This window comes from Dendrobates tinctorius, unplaced genomic scaffold (genome assembly GCF_039654945.1).
Source record: "Dendrobates tinctorius isolate UK_male_01 unplaced genomic scaffold, ASM3965494v1 ptg000081l, whole genome shotgun sequence".
NCBI lineage: Eukaryota > Metazoa > Chordata > Amphibia > Anura > Dendrobatidae > Dendrobates > Dendrobates tinctorius.
Window position 1 is genome coordinate 17,649,523 of NW_027361749.1, and position 17,741 is coordinate 17,667,263.

The following is a 17,741-nucleotide window of genomic DNA, read 5'->3' on the forward strand; positions in this document are numbered from 1 at the left end:
ATCACTACCTACTTGCTTTAATTCTCTAAAAGCTTTCTTTTTGTCACTTATTGCGCCCCCTACAGCGCTATTTAACCATAGTGGTTTCCTCCTATTTCTAGTGTGCTTATTCCCTTAGGGTATATATTGTGCACAGGTCCTATTCAGGATGCTAATAAACGTCTCCCATTTTCTTTGTGTATTTTTATGTCTCAGGATATCGTCCCAGTTAATTGCACCAAGATCATCTCTCATCCGTTGGAAATTTGCCTTCCTGAAGTTTAGTGTCCTTGTAACCCCTCTACTACACATCTTATTAAAGGATACATGAAAACCTATTATTTTGTGATCACTATTACCCAAGTGACCCTCAACCCTTACATTTGATATGCGGTCTGGCCTGTTGGTTAATATTAGGTCTAGCAGTACCCCCCTCTTGTTGGGTCATGAACCAGTTGTGAAAGGTAATTGTCTCTCATAGTTGTCAAAAACCCATTACCTTTGCTGGAACCGCAGGTTTTGGTTCCCCAATGTATTTCAGGGAAGTTGAAGTCCCCCATAATAATGACTTCTACTTGAGACGCAGCTTCATCTATTTGCTTTCGAGGTTATTCTCCATAGCTTTCATTATTTTTGGAGACTTATAACAAAGCCCTATCAGTAATTTATTATTTTTTCCCCCTCCCCTTATCTCCACCCACAGCGACTCTACATATTCATTAGATTCACATATATTATTACGTAGGAAGGGTTTTAAGGATGATTTTACATATAAACACATGCCTCCCCCTCGCTTATTTGTATGGTCATTTCTAAACAGGCAATAGCCCTGTAAATTAACAGCCCAGTCATGGCTTTCGTCCAGCCATGTCTCAGATATCCCCACCATGTCATAATTATACTCCAACAAAATTAATTCTAATTCCTCCAATTTGTTGGCAAGGCTTCTGGCATTAGTATACATTTTATGTATCTCTCTGTACCTCTATCCTTTCTTAAATTATCAACTGTTCTAACCCCACCCTCCATACCACCCCCACCCCCAATGTCATTATCTGTACCCAGGTCTCTATCTGCACTATCTTCCCCTCCTATAAAATGAATACCCTCCCCCCTCCGTCCCTAGTTTAAACACTCCTCCAACATTCTAGCCATTTTCTCCCCCAGCACAGCTGCACCTTGCCCATTGAGGTGCAGCCCATCCCTAGCACAGAACCTGTAGCCAACTGAGAAGTCAGCCCAGTTCTCCAGGAACCCAAACCCCTCCTTCCTACACCAATTCTTGAGCCACTTATTAACCTCCCTAATCTCCCGTTGCCTCTCTGGCATGGCACATGGTACAGGCAGTATCTCAGAAATACCACCTTGGAGGTCCTTGCTTTAAGCTTGTAGCCTAATTCCCTGAAATCATCTTTAAGGACCTTCCACCTACTTATAACTTTGTCATTTGTGCCAATGTGCACAATGACCGTGAGGTCTTCAACAGCCCCACCCAGTAATCTGTCAACCCGATCAGCGATGTGTCGGACTCGAGTGCCAGGTAGGCACCACACCGTTCGACGATCGCTGTCTTTGTGACAGATTGCACTATCTGTTCCCCTAATAATTGAGTCCCCCACTACCAGCACCTGTCTGGCTTTCTCTGCTCTCCTATTTCCCCCCTTACTGGATTAGACACTCCTCCGGCTTTCAGAGGACATGCCTTGCTGCAGCAGTGCTACCCCTGTACTGACACTTCCCTCATCCGCCAACTTAGCAAACTTATTGGGGTGTGCCAGCTCAGGACTAGCCTCCCTGGTGCTCTTCCCTCTTCCCCGCCTTCTAACTGTCACCCAGCTTGCTGCTTCACTGTCCTGCAGCTCCATCCTAGCATCCCCCTACTCTTATATCTGCAGGTAAATGGCATTTCTCGAAGTGACAGTTTCCCTTTAAACAATAAAAAAAATTAATTGGGTACCTGAATAATGGACTAAAAGGTGCAGTTTAAAAGCGTCAAGGGACCTGGCCAGTTACCTTTGAACAAAATTAAATTAAAATAAATGTTTGGTCTTCATTTAGCCAAACTATATTGTACAGAGAAAACACCTACTCAGCTAATCATTGGCCATGGCAGTGACCGGCACCGGGACCAAGGAGTGGAGAATCCTTTTATTACTAGAATGTATTATTTGTTTTTTTTCCAATGTTTGTAGATTTTGTGGTTTGGCTTATTGATTGCATTTCTTCCTATTCGTTTCTGCAGTTTTTTAAGGATATAGCTGCTGCTTAACCTCTTTGCCGACTATTTCATCACTAAACTCTTAGGGCTACTGGGATCCCTGTTTTTACTAATCTGTTTGAGAAATCCATTATTACTCTCTCAATGCACATTTATATGACTAGGGATATAAAGACCACACAAACGTCTTTACTGCAGCGTCTGCAGAAAGTCACCATAGACTTATTTCAATTGTTCATTTTTTCTTCATAAAAACACTGGACTCACAATACACTATGGCAACAAATAATCCACTTAATGATTCATTTTCTCAGGAGGGATGAGCATAATGATTTCACTCCTCTGTTATTTGCCCAGCAGCGTTTCAAGGGCTATTCCATGATAATCTTCTCACAACCCTTTCAAAGACTCCACTGCAATGAATATTTACTGATCCTACTCGCCATTGAAATAGTTCAATTTACATTTAATATTTAAAAAAAACATTATAAAACCATTGCTCAAATATTGCTGCCAATTTTAATACTTTCTGGCAATATGTAATATTTAATTTGTTATGTAATGGATCATCATTACATACGTGCAAACAAAAAACAATAGGTTCTTTACCTAAGTTTTGGGTTAATATCAAGAAAATAATAAGTAAATCAAGATGTAAATTGTAAAACAGATGTGACATCCATAAAATCAAACCCTTACTTATTCATAGCAGGTATTTGGAGCTCCACACCCAGTCTGTAATAAGATACTCAACCCTTGTTCCTCCGCAGCTTCTAATGTCAACTTGTAACAGCCAGGACAATTTACTATGTGTTCTGCTAACACCAGATGTCATTTGGAAGTAGCTGAATAGCTGAGTGTCATTTAATAGCAGCAAGCCCTCACCTTGTATCATCCAGGAAGAGACCAAGGCCATATATTATACAGTTTATATGGATGTTTGTTTTATATTTCACTAGGTACATTTTGTTTCTAAACTTTATAAACATAGTGATAGTCCTGTAAAAAGGTTTTAAAGAGGTTGTCCAGAACTTTATCATTGATGACCTATCCTTAGGATTTATCATCAATGTCTGGTCGATATCCGACTCCAGGCACCCCCGCCGATCAGCTGTTATCGGTGTCAGCGGTGGCCAGAAGTCCTCACTTGCAAATTGGCCACCGTAGGGTATTGCACATCTGCCTCTTATTGATTTGAATAGGGGGCAGGTGTGCAGTACCCTGCATCGGCCACTCTCAGAAGACAGTCAACTCCGCAAGTGAGTACTTACGGCCGGCGGCCACCACTGTCACCGACACCAATAACAGCTGATCGGTGTGGATGCCAGGAGTCGGGCTCCGACCGATCAGACATTGATCACCTATCCCAGCGATAGGTTATCAATGATAAAGTAGTGGACAACCTTTTTAAAGGTAAAAGATAAGGAGCATGTATGGCATTAGAAAATTCCCAGTCAATGAATAGAGCTTAAAAGGTATTTTCAAGATTGAAAGTTATCCCCTATTCATTAGACAATGGATAACTTACCGATCTCTATTGATCCAACTACTGGAACCCCCATCGATTTTGAAAGCTAGGGCTCTAATGAGCCCGTGTGAATGCAATGGCGATTGATCATGCACTCATTGATCATGAACTCATCTACTCAATTAACCCTTTATGAGACCATCGGAGATGCAGTGCACATGTTCGACCACTGCTCCATTCACATGGGACTTTTTGGAGCCCTAGCTCTCTGGATCAGTGGAGATCCCAGCACGGAACCTTCAGCAACAAGGAAGTTATATCCTATCCAATGGGTAGGGAATAACTTCCATACCTGAGGATACCTCTTTAAGCTCTATTCACTTGACTGGGATGGAGTCGCAATAATAGGCCTGGGTCAAAGAAAAGAGCATCACTGTTTCTGGAGTAAAGGTAGATTCTTTTTTTTAAAACTCTGAAAAGAAAATTGTCATGATCACCAAAAAGACCTAGAAATGTAGATGTGTAGTACAATCTATGAGCAGAATGTTATGGGAGAGCTGAGCAGATCGATATATAGTTTTGTGGGAAAAGATTATGTATAACCTGTAATTTTTTGTTGTTGAAATCCCATCATTTTCTGGGCTTAGGAGCCAAATAGGTGGTCTTATCAGTGATCAACAGCTTCATTTATATGTAAAGTCACACAGGGATAAATGTCAATCACCAAATAGGACCACCCTTTTGACTGCTATGTAGGTGTTTTCATGAAAAACGTACAAACTTTATCAATTTTATACCCTCAAACCTGAATATCAGTCTGTTAAGCTTCTCCTGCTTTATAACATTATGACTGCAGATCAAACAACATCATCTTAAATGCAACAGTGATGTTAATTTTTCCTTAACCCCTTCACAACAGGGCCAATTTCCATTTTTGTGTTTACGTTTTTCTCTTCTTCTCCCCAAAGCCATAACGCTTTTATTTTTCTGTCCAGATAAGCATATAAACTGTAAAGCGCTGCGGAATATGTTGGCGCTATATAAATAAAGATTATTATTATTATTATTATGAGGGCTTTATTTTTGAGGGACAAGGTGTAATCCTGAATGACACCATTCATTTTACAACAGAGTGTACTGGAAAACGGGAACAAAATTCCAAATGGTGATAAATTTTGAAAAAAAAAAATGCAATTCTGACATTTTTGGGGAGTTATTGTTTTTATGGTGTACATTTTGTGGTAATAACAGATGAATCTGCTCATTAGTACAATTACGGGAATGCCAAACATTTCCAGCATTTCCAGTTTTTTTTATTATTTTATTAGTGAAATCAGAAGTTTGCAAAAAAAGATTTTGGGTTGTGTCGCCATTTTCCAAAACCCTTAAGGTTTCCATTTTTTTGTCGATGGAGCTTTTTTGATGGCTTAATTTATACAGGGCGAGACAACGTTTTTATTGATACCATTTTGGGCTAGAAGTGACATTTTGATTGCTTCTTACAGCATTTTTGTGATATTGCAGATACAAAAAAGCATAATTTTGGCGTTCTTGAACTTTTTTCGTTTAAGGTGATTACCGATGTGGTTAATTTTTTTTTTTTTAATTGATCGAGCGATACCACATATGCATATTTTAAAAATGTGTTTATTATTTTTAATGAGGGAAAAGGGGGCTGATTTGAACTTTTTAACTTTTATGCGTTTTTTTTCATATTTTTAAACTTTTTTTTACTTTTCACTTTTTCTAATAGCCCCTTAGGCTGGTTTCAGATTAGCGCATTTTACATGCAGCACATGGCGCTGCTAAGCCCCTCCCCCTGCCCGGTCATTTCCTCCTACTATTGCACACGGCTGCATGCGATCTGTGCACCCTATCTTTAGCGCTGTGCGCAGCATGTAAAATGCGCTAATCTGAAACCAGCCTTAGGGGACTTGATGCTACGATCGTCTGATCGATTGTGCTATATACAGCAATGCCAAAATTCATGGCCACAAGCAGGGATTCAAAGAATTTCTGTAATTCCAATAATGTGATGTACAGAGGTCTTCAGCAGACCCCCTGGTGTCTCAGCAACCCATTGGCGACCCAGGATCATGTCAGGGGTGTGCCAATGGATGCATGGAGCGCCCCCATGCGGGTGTTAAATGTCTCTGTCAGAGATTGACGGTGGCATTTAACAGGTTAATAATTGCAGCAGGAGCTCCACTCCACCCTTGATTGTTAGAAGCTGGTCCTGGCTGTTACACACAGCTATGACCTGCAGGGTATGGGGCAGGTTCTCCCTGTGAGCCTGATCCTCCATATATCCACTTCTGACTTACATCGCACATCTGTGACACATGTTGTGAAGGGGTTAAGGCCCCAATACTAATTAGGCTATTTTTGTCCAAACCCTTAAATATTGAATGATTCAGCCGATAGTTTAATATCTCTAAGGAACCCCAACGCTCCCAGACAGGTGATGTCAAGGGTGATAAGTATTCTGCATATCTGATTTCCGACTAAAAATCCGATTACTCTATAAGAAATAAGTTGCTGCCAGAAATGTCTGGTAGGGGCTCTATTATGGGGAACATGGGAGTGCTTAACAGAGTAAGCGCCTCTGTGTATGAGCAAGTCGGCCGAGATTAACGAGCGACCGGACCATCGTTCAAGAGACAGCCATCCAACATGTATGAGGGGGGCTTTAGTTACAAGAAATGAAATCTTTATAATGACAAAATGAAAATATGTATGCCCCTTTTATCATAAAGTATACTGACTCAAAAATTATCAGAACAAAATACCCTCATAAGGAAATGTATTTAGTTTAAAAGTATAGCAGATTTCTAAGCATGAACTGTAATCAATCTTTCATATACATACTAGAGGTTTTAACATACAAATCTCAGGGGTATTATCATCCTGCTTGCTTCTTACAATGTGCAGGTTTTTTTGCAAATTAAATTTGCACAGACAAAAAAATATGTTTTAGAGCAATTTTTGCCTGATTCCAACTTTTATTTGTTTCAGAGAATCAGAGCTAATCAGAATCTAGGCTTCCATCCACACTGTAAGATTTGGTCATGGTCAGGGATTAGAAGAGGTAATCTTCACTATGCTGATCACATAGATTGTACTTGGCTGAATTTTTAAAGACTGGCTTTACATGGAATAAAACTCATATAGTGGTTATCTTGTTTTGCCATAGAGTCAAGATAGAGCCTACATCTCGGTGTACCAGTTTAAAAGGGATTTGTAACAAGACATACCGGTACTCCTTTTTGCACTCACTGAACAGCATCCCATTTGGATTGTTAATTTAAATTGCACATTGTATGCAAAGTTAGTTGCCTTGGCCCACTTGGCTGAGAGCACAATACACTTGTAGCCATAGCACTTTAACACCAACGGAGATAAGACCATGTGGTGACTCTCAGACAAACACAACAGTAAGCAATTTAAAGGGAATCTGTCACTGTTTTTTTCCACCTAATCTGAGAGCCGCATACTCTAGAGACAAAGACCCTGATTCCAGTGATGTGTCACTTACTGGGCTGCCTGTTTTAGTTTTGATAAATTTACTGTTTATCAGCAGGAGATTATCAATGGAGGACTAGCAATCCTGATGCCATCTAGTCCTCCATATGTATGAGCTCTATGTAACCCCACCACTAATAAACAGTGCTCTGTCTATTTATTTATTTTACTCATTTATATAGCGCAATTACTTCCACAGCGCTTTAAAGACATTATCATTGCTGTCCCCGATGGGGCTCACAATCTAAACCCCCTATCAGTATATCTTTGGAATGTAGGAGGAAATCAGAGAACCCAGAGGAAACCCACACAAACACGGGGAGAACATGCAAAATCCTTGCAGATTTTGCCCTTGGTGGGATTTGAACCCAGGACCTCAGCGCTGCAATGTTAACCACTGAGCCACCGTGCTGTTCTGTCTATACATAGTGTACACAGAAAGCAGCCAATCAGTGACATGGGCAGGGATATACAGAGCTCAGCATCCAAAGAGCTAGTAGATCTGCAGCAGAGAAAACAAATTTTATCAAAACTACAGTAAGCAGCATAGTACAGGATACAACGCTGGACTTAGGGTTTCTTTCTCTTCATCATGCTGCTCTCAGAAAGCAAAGCAAAAACCTGGTGACCGCTTTCCTTTAATCACTTCCTGACATTTGAAGTACAGTTATGTCATATGTCAGGTCCCTGATGTTGATGAGGGCTTGAAAGCCATGCCCACATCTTCACCAGCAGATGATGGCTTAATTATTCAGCTATCATTTGCCTCTAACAGTCGTGGGTGAAGCTGTGCTCTACCAGAAGCTGTTAAACTGTTAAATACCTCTGTCAATGTCTGACAGCAGCATTTAATGTGTGCTGGCAAGGGGCGCGTCATTCCACGCGTCCATCCGTATGCCCGTGACATGATCAAGGAGTATCGATGTGCTGCCATGACCATCTGGGATTACAATATTCCTGTGAATGCCAGCGTTTAGCTGGTGTCCATAAGAGTCCATGATTTTCACTATAGACAGCAGTTCTAATGTGCTGCTATGTATAGTGCAAGGTTCAAGTCCACCAAGTGGACTAACAAATATAGTAAAAATTGATTATTTTTTTTAAAATATGAAAATAAATAAATAAAAAAAAGGTTCAAATCACCCCCCTTTTCCCTAGTTAAAAATAAAGAAATAAAAAAAATAAAAACACATTTTTAGTATCGCTGCGTTTGTAAATGTCTGATCTAGCAAAATATAAAATAATTTAATCCGATTGGTAAAAGAAGTGACAAGAAAAAAATTAAAATGCCACAATTACAGTTTTTTTGGCCTCCACAACATTGCAATAAAATGCAATAAGAGGCAATCAAAACATCATATCTACCACAAAATGGTATCAGTAAAAACATCAACTCAGGGTGCAAAAAATAAGCCATCACACATCCCCAGATCCGGAAAAATAAAAACGCTACAGATCTGAAAAATGACAACACAAGGTAAAAGTTTATTTTTTTTTTTTTTTACAAATTTCTTACTTTTTTCACATAAAAAAATATATGTTTGATATTTGTGTAATTGTGCTGACATAAAGAATCATATTGCTGGTCAGTTTTACCATATCGTAAATATGGGAAATAAAAAAAAAGAAAAACTATTGTGGAATTGCACTTTTTGGCAATTTTAATGCATTTGGAATTTTTTTCTCACTTTACAGAGCATCACATGATAAAAAAATTTTGTCATTCAAAAGTTCAATTCGTTCCTCAAAAAACAAGTTATGGCTCTTGGATGAAGGGGAGGAAAAAATGAAAATATAAAAAAAGAAATTCACCATGACATGAAGGTGCTGAATCCTTCCCACTGTACCAGTTGTTGTTGTTTTTTTTGCTTTTTTCACCTTTCCCTCCTCTCTATTCAAGAGCCATATCATTTTATATTTTTTCTCAATATAGCCATATGAGGAACTTGTTTTAAATAGACTGTATTGGAAAATGCCACTCTTAATTTTAGGATTTTGGTTATGCTAAAATCAAATTTATGTATTTTTTTTAAATATTTTATTACTTTTAAAAATCGAAAATAAAAAAGGTTAGTTTGTGTCCTATTTGTATATTCTGAGACCCATATTTTTTTTAATTTTTTGGCAGCATCGAGATTTTTGTGATCAGTTTGCTTTGCGTACAACTTTTGATCCCTTTGTATTCCATTATTTGGGGGTATGTGACCTGATGCAACTATTACCAATGGATGACAGCAGTATTTTTTTGAGGCAGGCTCAGGTAGTGCACCCAACATGTGGGGAAGGGGTTCGTTTTAACAGTGTATGCTATATTAAATGACAAGTTCCTGCAGATGGTATACATGCTCATTATTAAGGGGTATCAGTTAGAGATAAGCAAACAAAGTTACAAAAATCTGCATTTGACAAAATACGGTATTTTTATTTTTGTAATTCGCTTCTGCGAGGAATCATAATAATGGCAGTCGCTTGCAGCCATTTTTCTGAACCAAACAAGGTCATCAAAAGGTTAAAAAACTTGAAAATTATTATACTCACCTTACTGATCACCTCTCTGGCTCTCTTCTACTTCCCGCCACTTGTCCAGTCCTCGCCACCACTGGTGGTACATCTGGCTTTAATGTGGCCTGGAAGGATTCTGCGAGTGTACGCAGAAGGTCACGGTACATGTCATGATGCCATGAACTTTTGTGCTTGGGCAGAAGCTTCCAGTTTGAGCAGATGGGAATCCAAAATGTGGTGAGGGCCTGTCGGAAGTTGATGAGCAACGAAGGAGCCAGAGAGGTGAGTGGTATGGTGAAAATTTTTAAAGATTTTTTAGTTATTACATATTATGTTTATAAAGTTCTGAGGTCTAGAAGGACCCCAGTGTATAATAAGGGACACTAAATAACTTGTCCGTAAATCAAATTTCCCAGAAAAAAATGCGTGAGCAATCGAATTAGAATTTTGCCTGATCCGATTACCTCTAGTAGCGATTATTTATTGGTATTCTTTTAGTAAAGCTACTTACTATATTATGTGTACCCGATGTAGGGTACTTGCAAGTACTATCTTTTATCTTTCAGGTATACATGTATAGTCCTGAAAAACAAGGTGTTGTGATGTAATTGGGTTGAAGTAAACCGCATCAGACCAGTCTATTTTAGTGGAAATTATTAATCTGACATTTTGGACAAACACCTTAAGAAATGGATCATTCATTATACCCAACCTCACTGTAGGGTTTTAATAACTGAGGGCTAAACTATCACTTTCAGTTCATGGTAAGCAGATTAGAACATGCCTAATTCACCATGTACTCTGCTCATCCATACGAAGGAGACTCTGCATGAAATCCCCTAGAACAATGACAGCAAGAAATGCCTCCAGAAAATTATAGCTATCTGAAATCTGCAGCTCAAAAATTTAGCTCAATTTCCCAGGAAAAAAAAATGGAGCAAATTTTTCTTCCCCTTATTTACTACATAGAGCAATTGGGCATGTCTTGCACCCTACTGATCTCATAATTCTCCTTTAAATCTGAAAAATATTCCCACCTGCATATTAAAATATGAAATGTTTTTCCATTGCATAAATCCCTTACACAAAATTATTGTAGATACTGTACGGCACATTCCTTGTTTTTGTGGAATTTAACTCTAATGTGAAAAGCTGTTTATTCACAGCTCAGTAGACACTACAACCTCCAGGATTTTGGATTCTCCTACCTTGGCAGACAGGCCCAATGGTTTGTTGGACAGGATCTCTGCTGCTGCTTCCCTGCAGCGGGTGGAAAGGTTGAGAATGGCAGCAGCTGCTGCTATGTGGGTGTCTTCACTACACTGACCATAGCTGTAAGAGCTGGCATGACAGGGACTCTGTGTGTGGGCGCTAGGCAGTCGGTTGGAAGATCTCACTGGACTTGTAAATTGTTTTGCTGTGAAAGAGAGATGTGATTACATGCATGCAACATATGATTTTCTTCATGTCAGAATAATTGAAAATTTGAAAATAAATCTGATTTTCTTTTCTGCATTTATGTATAAAACATCAAAGCTTGCTTTATTTTGTGTTATTTTAATTCCATGTCCAAACAGATTCATTAGAAATTTATACAAAACATCAGAGATATTCACTAAGAGCACATTCACACATCGGTGTGACATGTCCTAGTTCTGTCCTTTTTTTCTCGGACAGCACATTGGCATATAGAGTTTCATTGGTCCATACACACATCCGGTTTACAAATGGTTCAGTTTCTATGGCCTTTGAAACTCAGAGTATGGTCACATTGACACGTTCAGTATTTGGTCAGTATTTTACATCAGTATTGGTTAGCCAAAACCAGGAGTGGGTGACAAATACAAAAGTGGTGAGGTGTTTCTATTAGACTTTTCCTCTGATTGCGCCTCTCCTGATCCTGGTTTATAAATACTGACCAAATACTGGTTTACAGGGAGTAGATAGTAAGTTCAGGAGGCAGGGAGTAGAGAGAAGTGGTGGATATTTGGAGAAAGAATCAGAATTCTCTGATAAAATATATTACAACCTTTCTTACATTTGCTTGTACTTTTGATTTATGCAAACTCTATTGAAGTGAGAGTGAAAATTTAACATTGATTATGAACACAGTAGGTTTGTACCTTCTCCATTGCTTGTCTCTTGGCTGTGAACAACTGTTGCAATGGTGTGTTTCCCAAACACTTGGGCATCAAAGCTGGCATAGTCAAATGGAACTTTCCCAAATCTATCGTGCTCTTTAATTATTGTTGCTCGGGTTGTGGTAAGTGGTGCATTTCCATAACTAAATTGGGTAACTTCAAGATGTTTGACACATGTTGCTCTGAAATATGAAAAAAAAAATCAGCAATAGTTCAGACAAATTCTAAGTTCTTCATACATGTAGCTTTGAGAAGTCAGTACCTGTGAATAGATTCAAGACTTGACCCACTACTACAGGAAAATTGCTTATCTTGTGTTTTTGAAAGCTTCTCAGCTGCAGCGATTGGACAACCTGAAAGACTTAAGTCATAACGTTAAGATGATTAGAAGCATTCTCAACACCTTCTACTATGCCAACCCCAAACCTAACACAAAAGCCTAATCTAGATAACCGTAAGGCTGCCTCCTGCTACTGCCCATTTTACAGCCATAACACCAGGACCTCCTGCAGTGCAACTGAACTAAATTTAGGTCACTAGGATATAAATTAGATCTCCTTCTCTACTCCCCCCTTATCTCTTCTTCCCACAACCGCATACAAGACTTCTCCCGTGCTTCCCCCATAATCTGGAACTCTCTGCCTCAACACATCAGACTCTCACCAACAACGGAAACCTTCAAGAAGAACCTGAATACCCACCTGTTCTGACAAGCCTACAACCTGCAATGATCCTCAGTGTTCTGAACCACCGCATGACAAACTCTACCCTCTCCTAGTGTATCCTTACCCTCCCTGTAGACTGTGAGCCCTCACGGGCAGGGTCCTCTCTCCTTCTGTACTTGTGTGCCCCTTGTCTTACACATGTTTATTATACTTGACTATATTTTCCCCCTTTTCACATGTAAAGCACCATGGAATAAATGGCGCTATATAAATGTATAATAATAATAATTATAAATAAGTTTGTTTCAGCTCACTAGAGTAGCCTTAGTTATATATCATTCTTCCATAATATGGACATAAAAATTTGGTCTCAAGATGGAACTTTTAACAGCCTCACTCAATATGTCTAGCTTTAAATAAATAAACTTTGTAAAGTTGGCTACCATTTCAAATAATGGGGTTTGACAAGTTTCTTAATTTTGGATTATATTTTCATATATTTGAACTCTTACCCCTGATCAAACTGCTCCGTGACATTACGCATCCTCCATTCCTACATGCTATATAAAGAAATGAGCCACTTTATTGAGTGATAATGTTTGCTATAATTTTTCAGATTCCTTTCTATCCTTATAATCCCTTTTGAATTTGATACTGCATTACTCTTTTTGATGTAGGTGGGGATATTTTATTTTCATTGTAAACCTAAGTTATATCCACATCTTTTGTCTCAATCATGACTTTTTATTCCATGGAGTGGTGGACCAATTAGATTGAATATTAGAACCATGTTTTATGCATTTTAGTACATAAAGTTTTTTGCTTCTATCTATGCCTACCATTTTTATATAGTAAATTGATGGTTTTGGAATTTGTTGCCTGGTACCAGTTTCTCATTTGTCTAACTTATCTTGTGACGCCCATTGGGCGTTATAAATGGCTATATAAGTCTAATGTCTAATATTGACTCCAACAATCCCAAACATCTATGCGCTTCAATATAAACATTGATATGTATAGATGCTTTGAATATAGTCTTATAATATTCATAATTTGTAAGTATTATTTCATAGATTTTAAGGTTGAAAGTAGACATAAGGTTAAAGTTGAGGGCAACTAACTGTGTTTAGCATAACTATGGGGAAATGTATGTGTCTATGACAGCTTGATCAGTATTATGGTGTTTGACCTGAAATGTTAATGCCTATAGGATAGGTAATTGTACATATGTATACATGATTATGAGGTTTCTCTCTGGTCTAATTTTCAGGTTTATTGTTTTTACCATCTATATGTTGGACCATCTCCAAGATTATAAATAACTCAATGGAGTCACAATTTAAAACCTGTTCTCTTCTGTATCATCTGGTTTACAAATGCGGCACATAGTCTTTTCACAGTTTTAAATCACTATTTTAATTTAGATAAATCTGCGGCTTCAGTAAATTCAAAAATGCTTCCCAGCAAGCCAGCCATCTGCTCAATCCTGATTTGTTACAAAATGCTTCCTATGTAGCCGGCAGCCTATTGCTTTATCCAAACAGTCATTTGTCCCGTCAATCATAGTTCAATCATTCAACAATTGTAAATCCACCAGTTGCTCACGATACCTTCTGTGTGTGTTGCGATTACTGTTAACATGGCCTCTCCCCGTACATCCTGGTGTTGGACACTTCAGCACATTTTCATGCATGGCCAAAACTGATTAAAGAAAAACAAACATTTTTTTAGAAACTTTTTTTATCGGAAATATAGCAAAGTGAATGAATCTCTGAAAAGAATATGTTAGTAACATAGCTGATTATTATCACTACAAGACATTGAGAGATTTGTTGAACGCCTTTCTACTATTCGGCATTAACGTACAGAAGAAGTTGGAAGCAGGTATGGAGCTGAGCCTGCTCCATACGTGTGGGTGCCACCTGCTTGCAACTGCTAGAAACAGAGAAACTTCCAAACCCAGCTGTTTAACTATTTGGGGTATGTGCTCACGTTGCGGATTCTGCTGCGGCCCCGCAGCAGATTCTGCTGTGTTGTTCAGTACCATTATAGTGTATGTGAAATAAAAAACGCTGTGCACATGCTGCAGATTTTTCTGCGCCGATTTTCTGCGGATTTAAATCCGCAGCATGTCAATTCTTTGTGCGGATCCACAGCGTTTTGAGACCTGCTCCTTTATGGGAATCCGCAGGTGTCAGAATGCAGGGGAAATCTGCCCAAAATGTGCACTAAATCCGCAGGTAAAACGCTGCGGATTTAGCCAAATCTGCGCAGAGAAATCCGCAGGGCAATCCGCAACCTGTGCACATATCCTCATGTTTCTCAGTCATTGAGATTTCATGGCAACTGGAATAATTAGGAAAGCCCTCATATCTTTCACTCTGATTCAGCTCTGCCATAGGGTATTCCATACACTGCTATACAGAAATACAGCGCATGCATAGTCCGGTGTCAGTGATCAAATTCTCCATGTCCCATAATAGGACTAAAAAATATGTGGACATTTTTAAAAGGTTTTAAAAAATACAACATTTTAATTACATCATTGGCTGTTCCCATTTATTTTGCAAACCAATATAACCAATAAAAATAAATAAAAAATGAACCTACATGACCACATCTGTAAGAATCCAACCTATTATAAATAAATAAAAATAATACAAAGCCACAATTTATGCTTTTGGGCCATTTTGCTTTAAAAAAAAAAACTATCCAAAAGTGATCAAAAAGTATTTTGTCCCCTAAAACAGAGAGTAGATCCTACAGCTTGTTCTCACACAGCTCTAGTGGCCGAAGAAAAAAATGCTTTCCGAATAGGTCCACTTGCACATTTTTTTAAAAACTTTTTTATTTTGTAAAAGTAGCAAAAATATATTAGTCACAATAATCCTAATAATCTGCAGAATAAATTTAAAGTGTAATTTCTACAGGACGAGTGAACTCCATAAAAATAAAACTCAAAATCAATTGCAGAATTGTTTGTTTTTTATCCTACTCCATCGCACACGGATTTCTTTTTTCAATACAATTCATGGTAAATTAAATTGTTTCATTAAAAATAAAATTTGTCCCCCCCAAAAAAAAAAAAAATTGCCATCAAATATTAATTAATACATTTTAAAAAGTCTGACTTTTTGAACTTAGAGATTTAAAGAAAATGAAACTGGAAAAAAAAATGATGACGGCAGGAAATGGTTAACCCCTCTCTGGTTCTGTTTGATACTAGGAAGGTCTCCTTGTCTCCGTGTGCCCTAGTACACATGATGGACTGGAGTACGAGACTGGTGGCACGAGAAAACAGAAATCTGTTTCCAATTACGAGCCATATTTTGTGTTCTGTGCAAAATAGAAATAGAAGTGGGTAATATATGGGGATAAGAGTATCGCTGTGACCTAGTTCCCACGCAGAAATATGCAGTTTATTTGCTTCATGTATTATCAATATCCATGACTGCCAGATTGTGTTAAACAATAAAATGATGGTTGTGGTGAGATCAGGAAGCATTATACATTGATACATTACTATGAACATATTGTTCAATACTGTAATAAACTGAAATTATACTCTAGTTTTCATTTATACATTGTTTCTGCTTTCTACACGTTATGTCTAATACTTTTTATGTCTGTTGAGTATTGATCAACACATACATTAATTGAGTTCACTAGATGGGAAAACCTGGTTATGACACATTTCAATCAATAGTAAATAGGAATCCACATCATTTCGTTTTCCATTCAATTGTCTATTTGGATCAATGTTACCATCGTTTTATAGCTTCATTTAAGACTTATTCCAAACGTGACATGTAATCACAAGTTGTATCTGCACTAAACTTTGTGTCACTAACTTTCTAAAGGCACTCGAACTTTATGAGGACACCCCGACAGACTGCGATGATGTGGATAGAGTCCTGTAACGTGGCCTGCGCCATCACAGCCTGGTATAGGGCATTTGGTCTCACGTTTCTCAAGGCGTGAAGAATCTGGAAGGAAACAGAACAAACAGTATTGCACTTGTCTTCATCTACATAGTATGTATTTTTTTAAGCTTTCAAGATGGGTTCTACTTTGTGTGTACATAGCAAAGATTTTTTATCTATGATACGTAGTGATGAGCGAGTATACTTGTTGCTCGGGTGTCCTCCGAGCATTTTGGCGTGTTCGGAGATTTAGTTTTCCTCGTCTCAGCTGCATGATTTGCGACTTGTAGACAGGCTGAATACATGTGGGAATTCCCTAACAAACAGGCATTCCACACATGTATTCAAGCTGTCTAGCAGTCGCAAATCATGCAGCTGAGACGACGAAAACTAAATCTCCGAGCACGCCAAAATACTTGGAGGACACCCGAGCATGATCGGGAAAACCCGAGCAATGAGTATACTCGCTCATCACTAATGATACGCTATTAGTTTAGCTCATGCTTGTACAGATCTAGCATCTGCCATCTTTACACTTGAGGCACTCTGTGGCAGCATTGTAGCAAATCTATATTATTTGCCTATCTTGCCGACATCTAATATATATACAATATATGCCTTAGCGTGTCCTGTTTCTCTCTGTAAGGCCGAGATCACACTTGCGAGAAACTCGCATAAGTGTCTCACCTCAATATCCGGCACTGCCGCCGGCACTCGGGACTGGAGTGTGCGGCTGCATGTATTTCTGCCGGATATTAAGGTGCGAGATTCATGCGAGTTTCTCACAAGTGTGATCGTGGCCTAACTAAAATACTTCCACAATGTGGTGATCTGACATTGGTTTGGACATCTAGTCTGATTACCATATTTGGAATCTGTTTTTTTCCCAAAATAAGGGTAAATTCGCATTTTCCTCATGAGGTTTTTACCTTCCTTTGAATCAACATGTCAGGTTGTAGGTTGAAATCAATGACATCTATCTAACTCCAACCTTAATTATTATGAAACTATGTGGTTGGACAGCCACATGGCACTATATAAGGCATCTATATAAGTGGAACAAAAATGGTGGACTCAACATCTAATTGTTTATACTACACTTACCAAACAGTGGGAGGTTTGAGGTAGGTCAATGCTTTGCCTCCTACTCATGAGTGTAGCAGAGGGTAGCTTATCTTACACTCACAGTAGACAACCACATCCATGTGCTGTCATGTAATGCGCAGCATGATGTAGGTGGTGCCAAGCCCGGATGAGTGGTGCTCACTGGCTACTGTGCACACCAGATGCTGCTGCATTCAACAATGACATTGAATTGCTGTT

At 38.6% G+C, this 17,741-nt stretch overlaps 1 protein-coding gene across 8 annotated transcripts in view; it reads right to left on the reverse strand.

The window, feature by feature from the left end:
• The window catches only part of ST18 (ST18 C2H2C-type zinc finger transcription factor), a 438,484-nt gene that overhangs the window by 129,588 nt on the left and 291,155 nt on the right, over nt 1–17,741 (reverse strand). For 7 of the 8 annotated variants that reach the window (XR_012233808.1, XM_073583796.1, XM_073583797.1 and 4 more), the window contains 5 exons: nt 16,347–16,481; nt 14,106–14,196; nt 12,093–12,191; nt 11,813–12,012; nt 10,898–11,106 (listed from right to left, as the gene is read on the reverse strand). Coding sequence is in view for 7 of the 8 variants with exons in the window: in XM_073583796.1 (XP_073439897.1) it covers nt 10,898–11,106; nt 11,813–12,012; nt 12,093–12,191; nt 14,106–14,196; nt 16,347–16,481 (734 nt within the window). In the remaining variant the exon portion in view is untranslated. The remainder of the gene's footprint in view (nt 1–10,897; nt 11,107–11,812; nt 12,013–12,092; nt 12,192–14,105; nt 14,197–16,346; nt 16,482–17,741) is intronic. The other variant, XM_073583795.1, reaches the window with a different exon arrangement.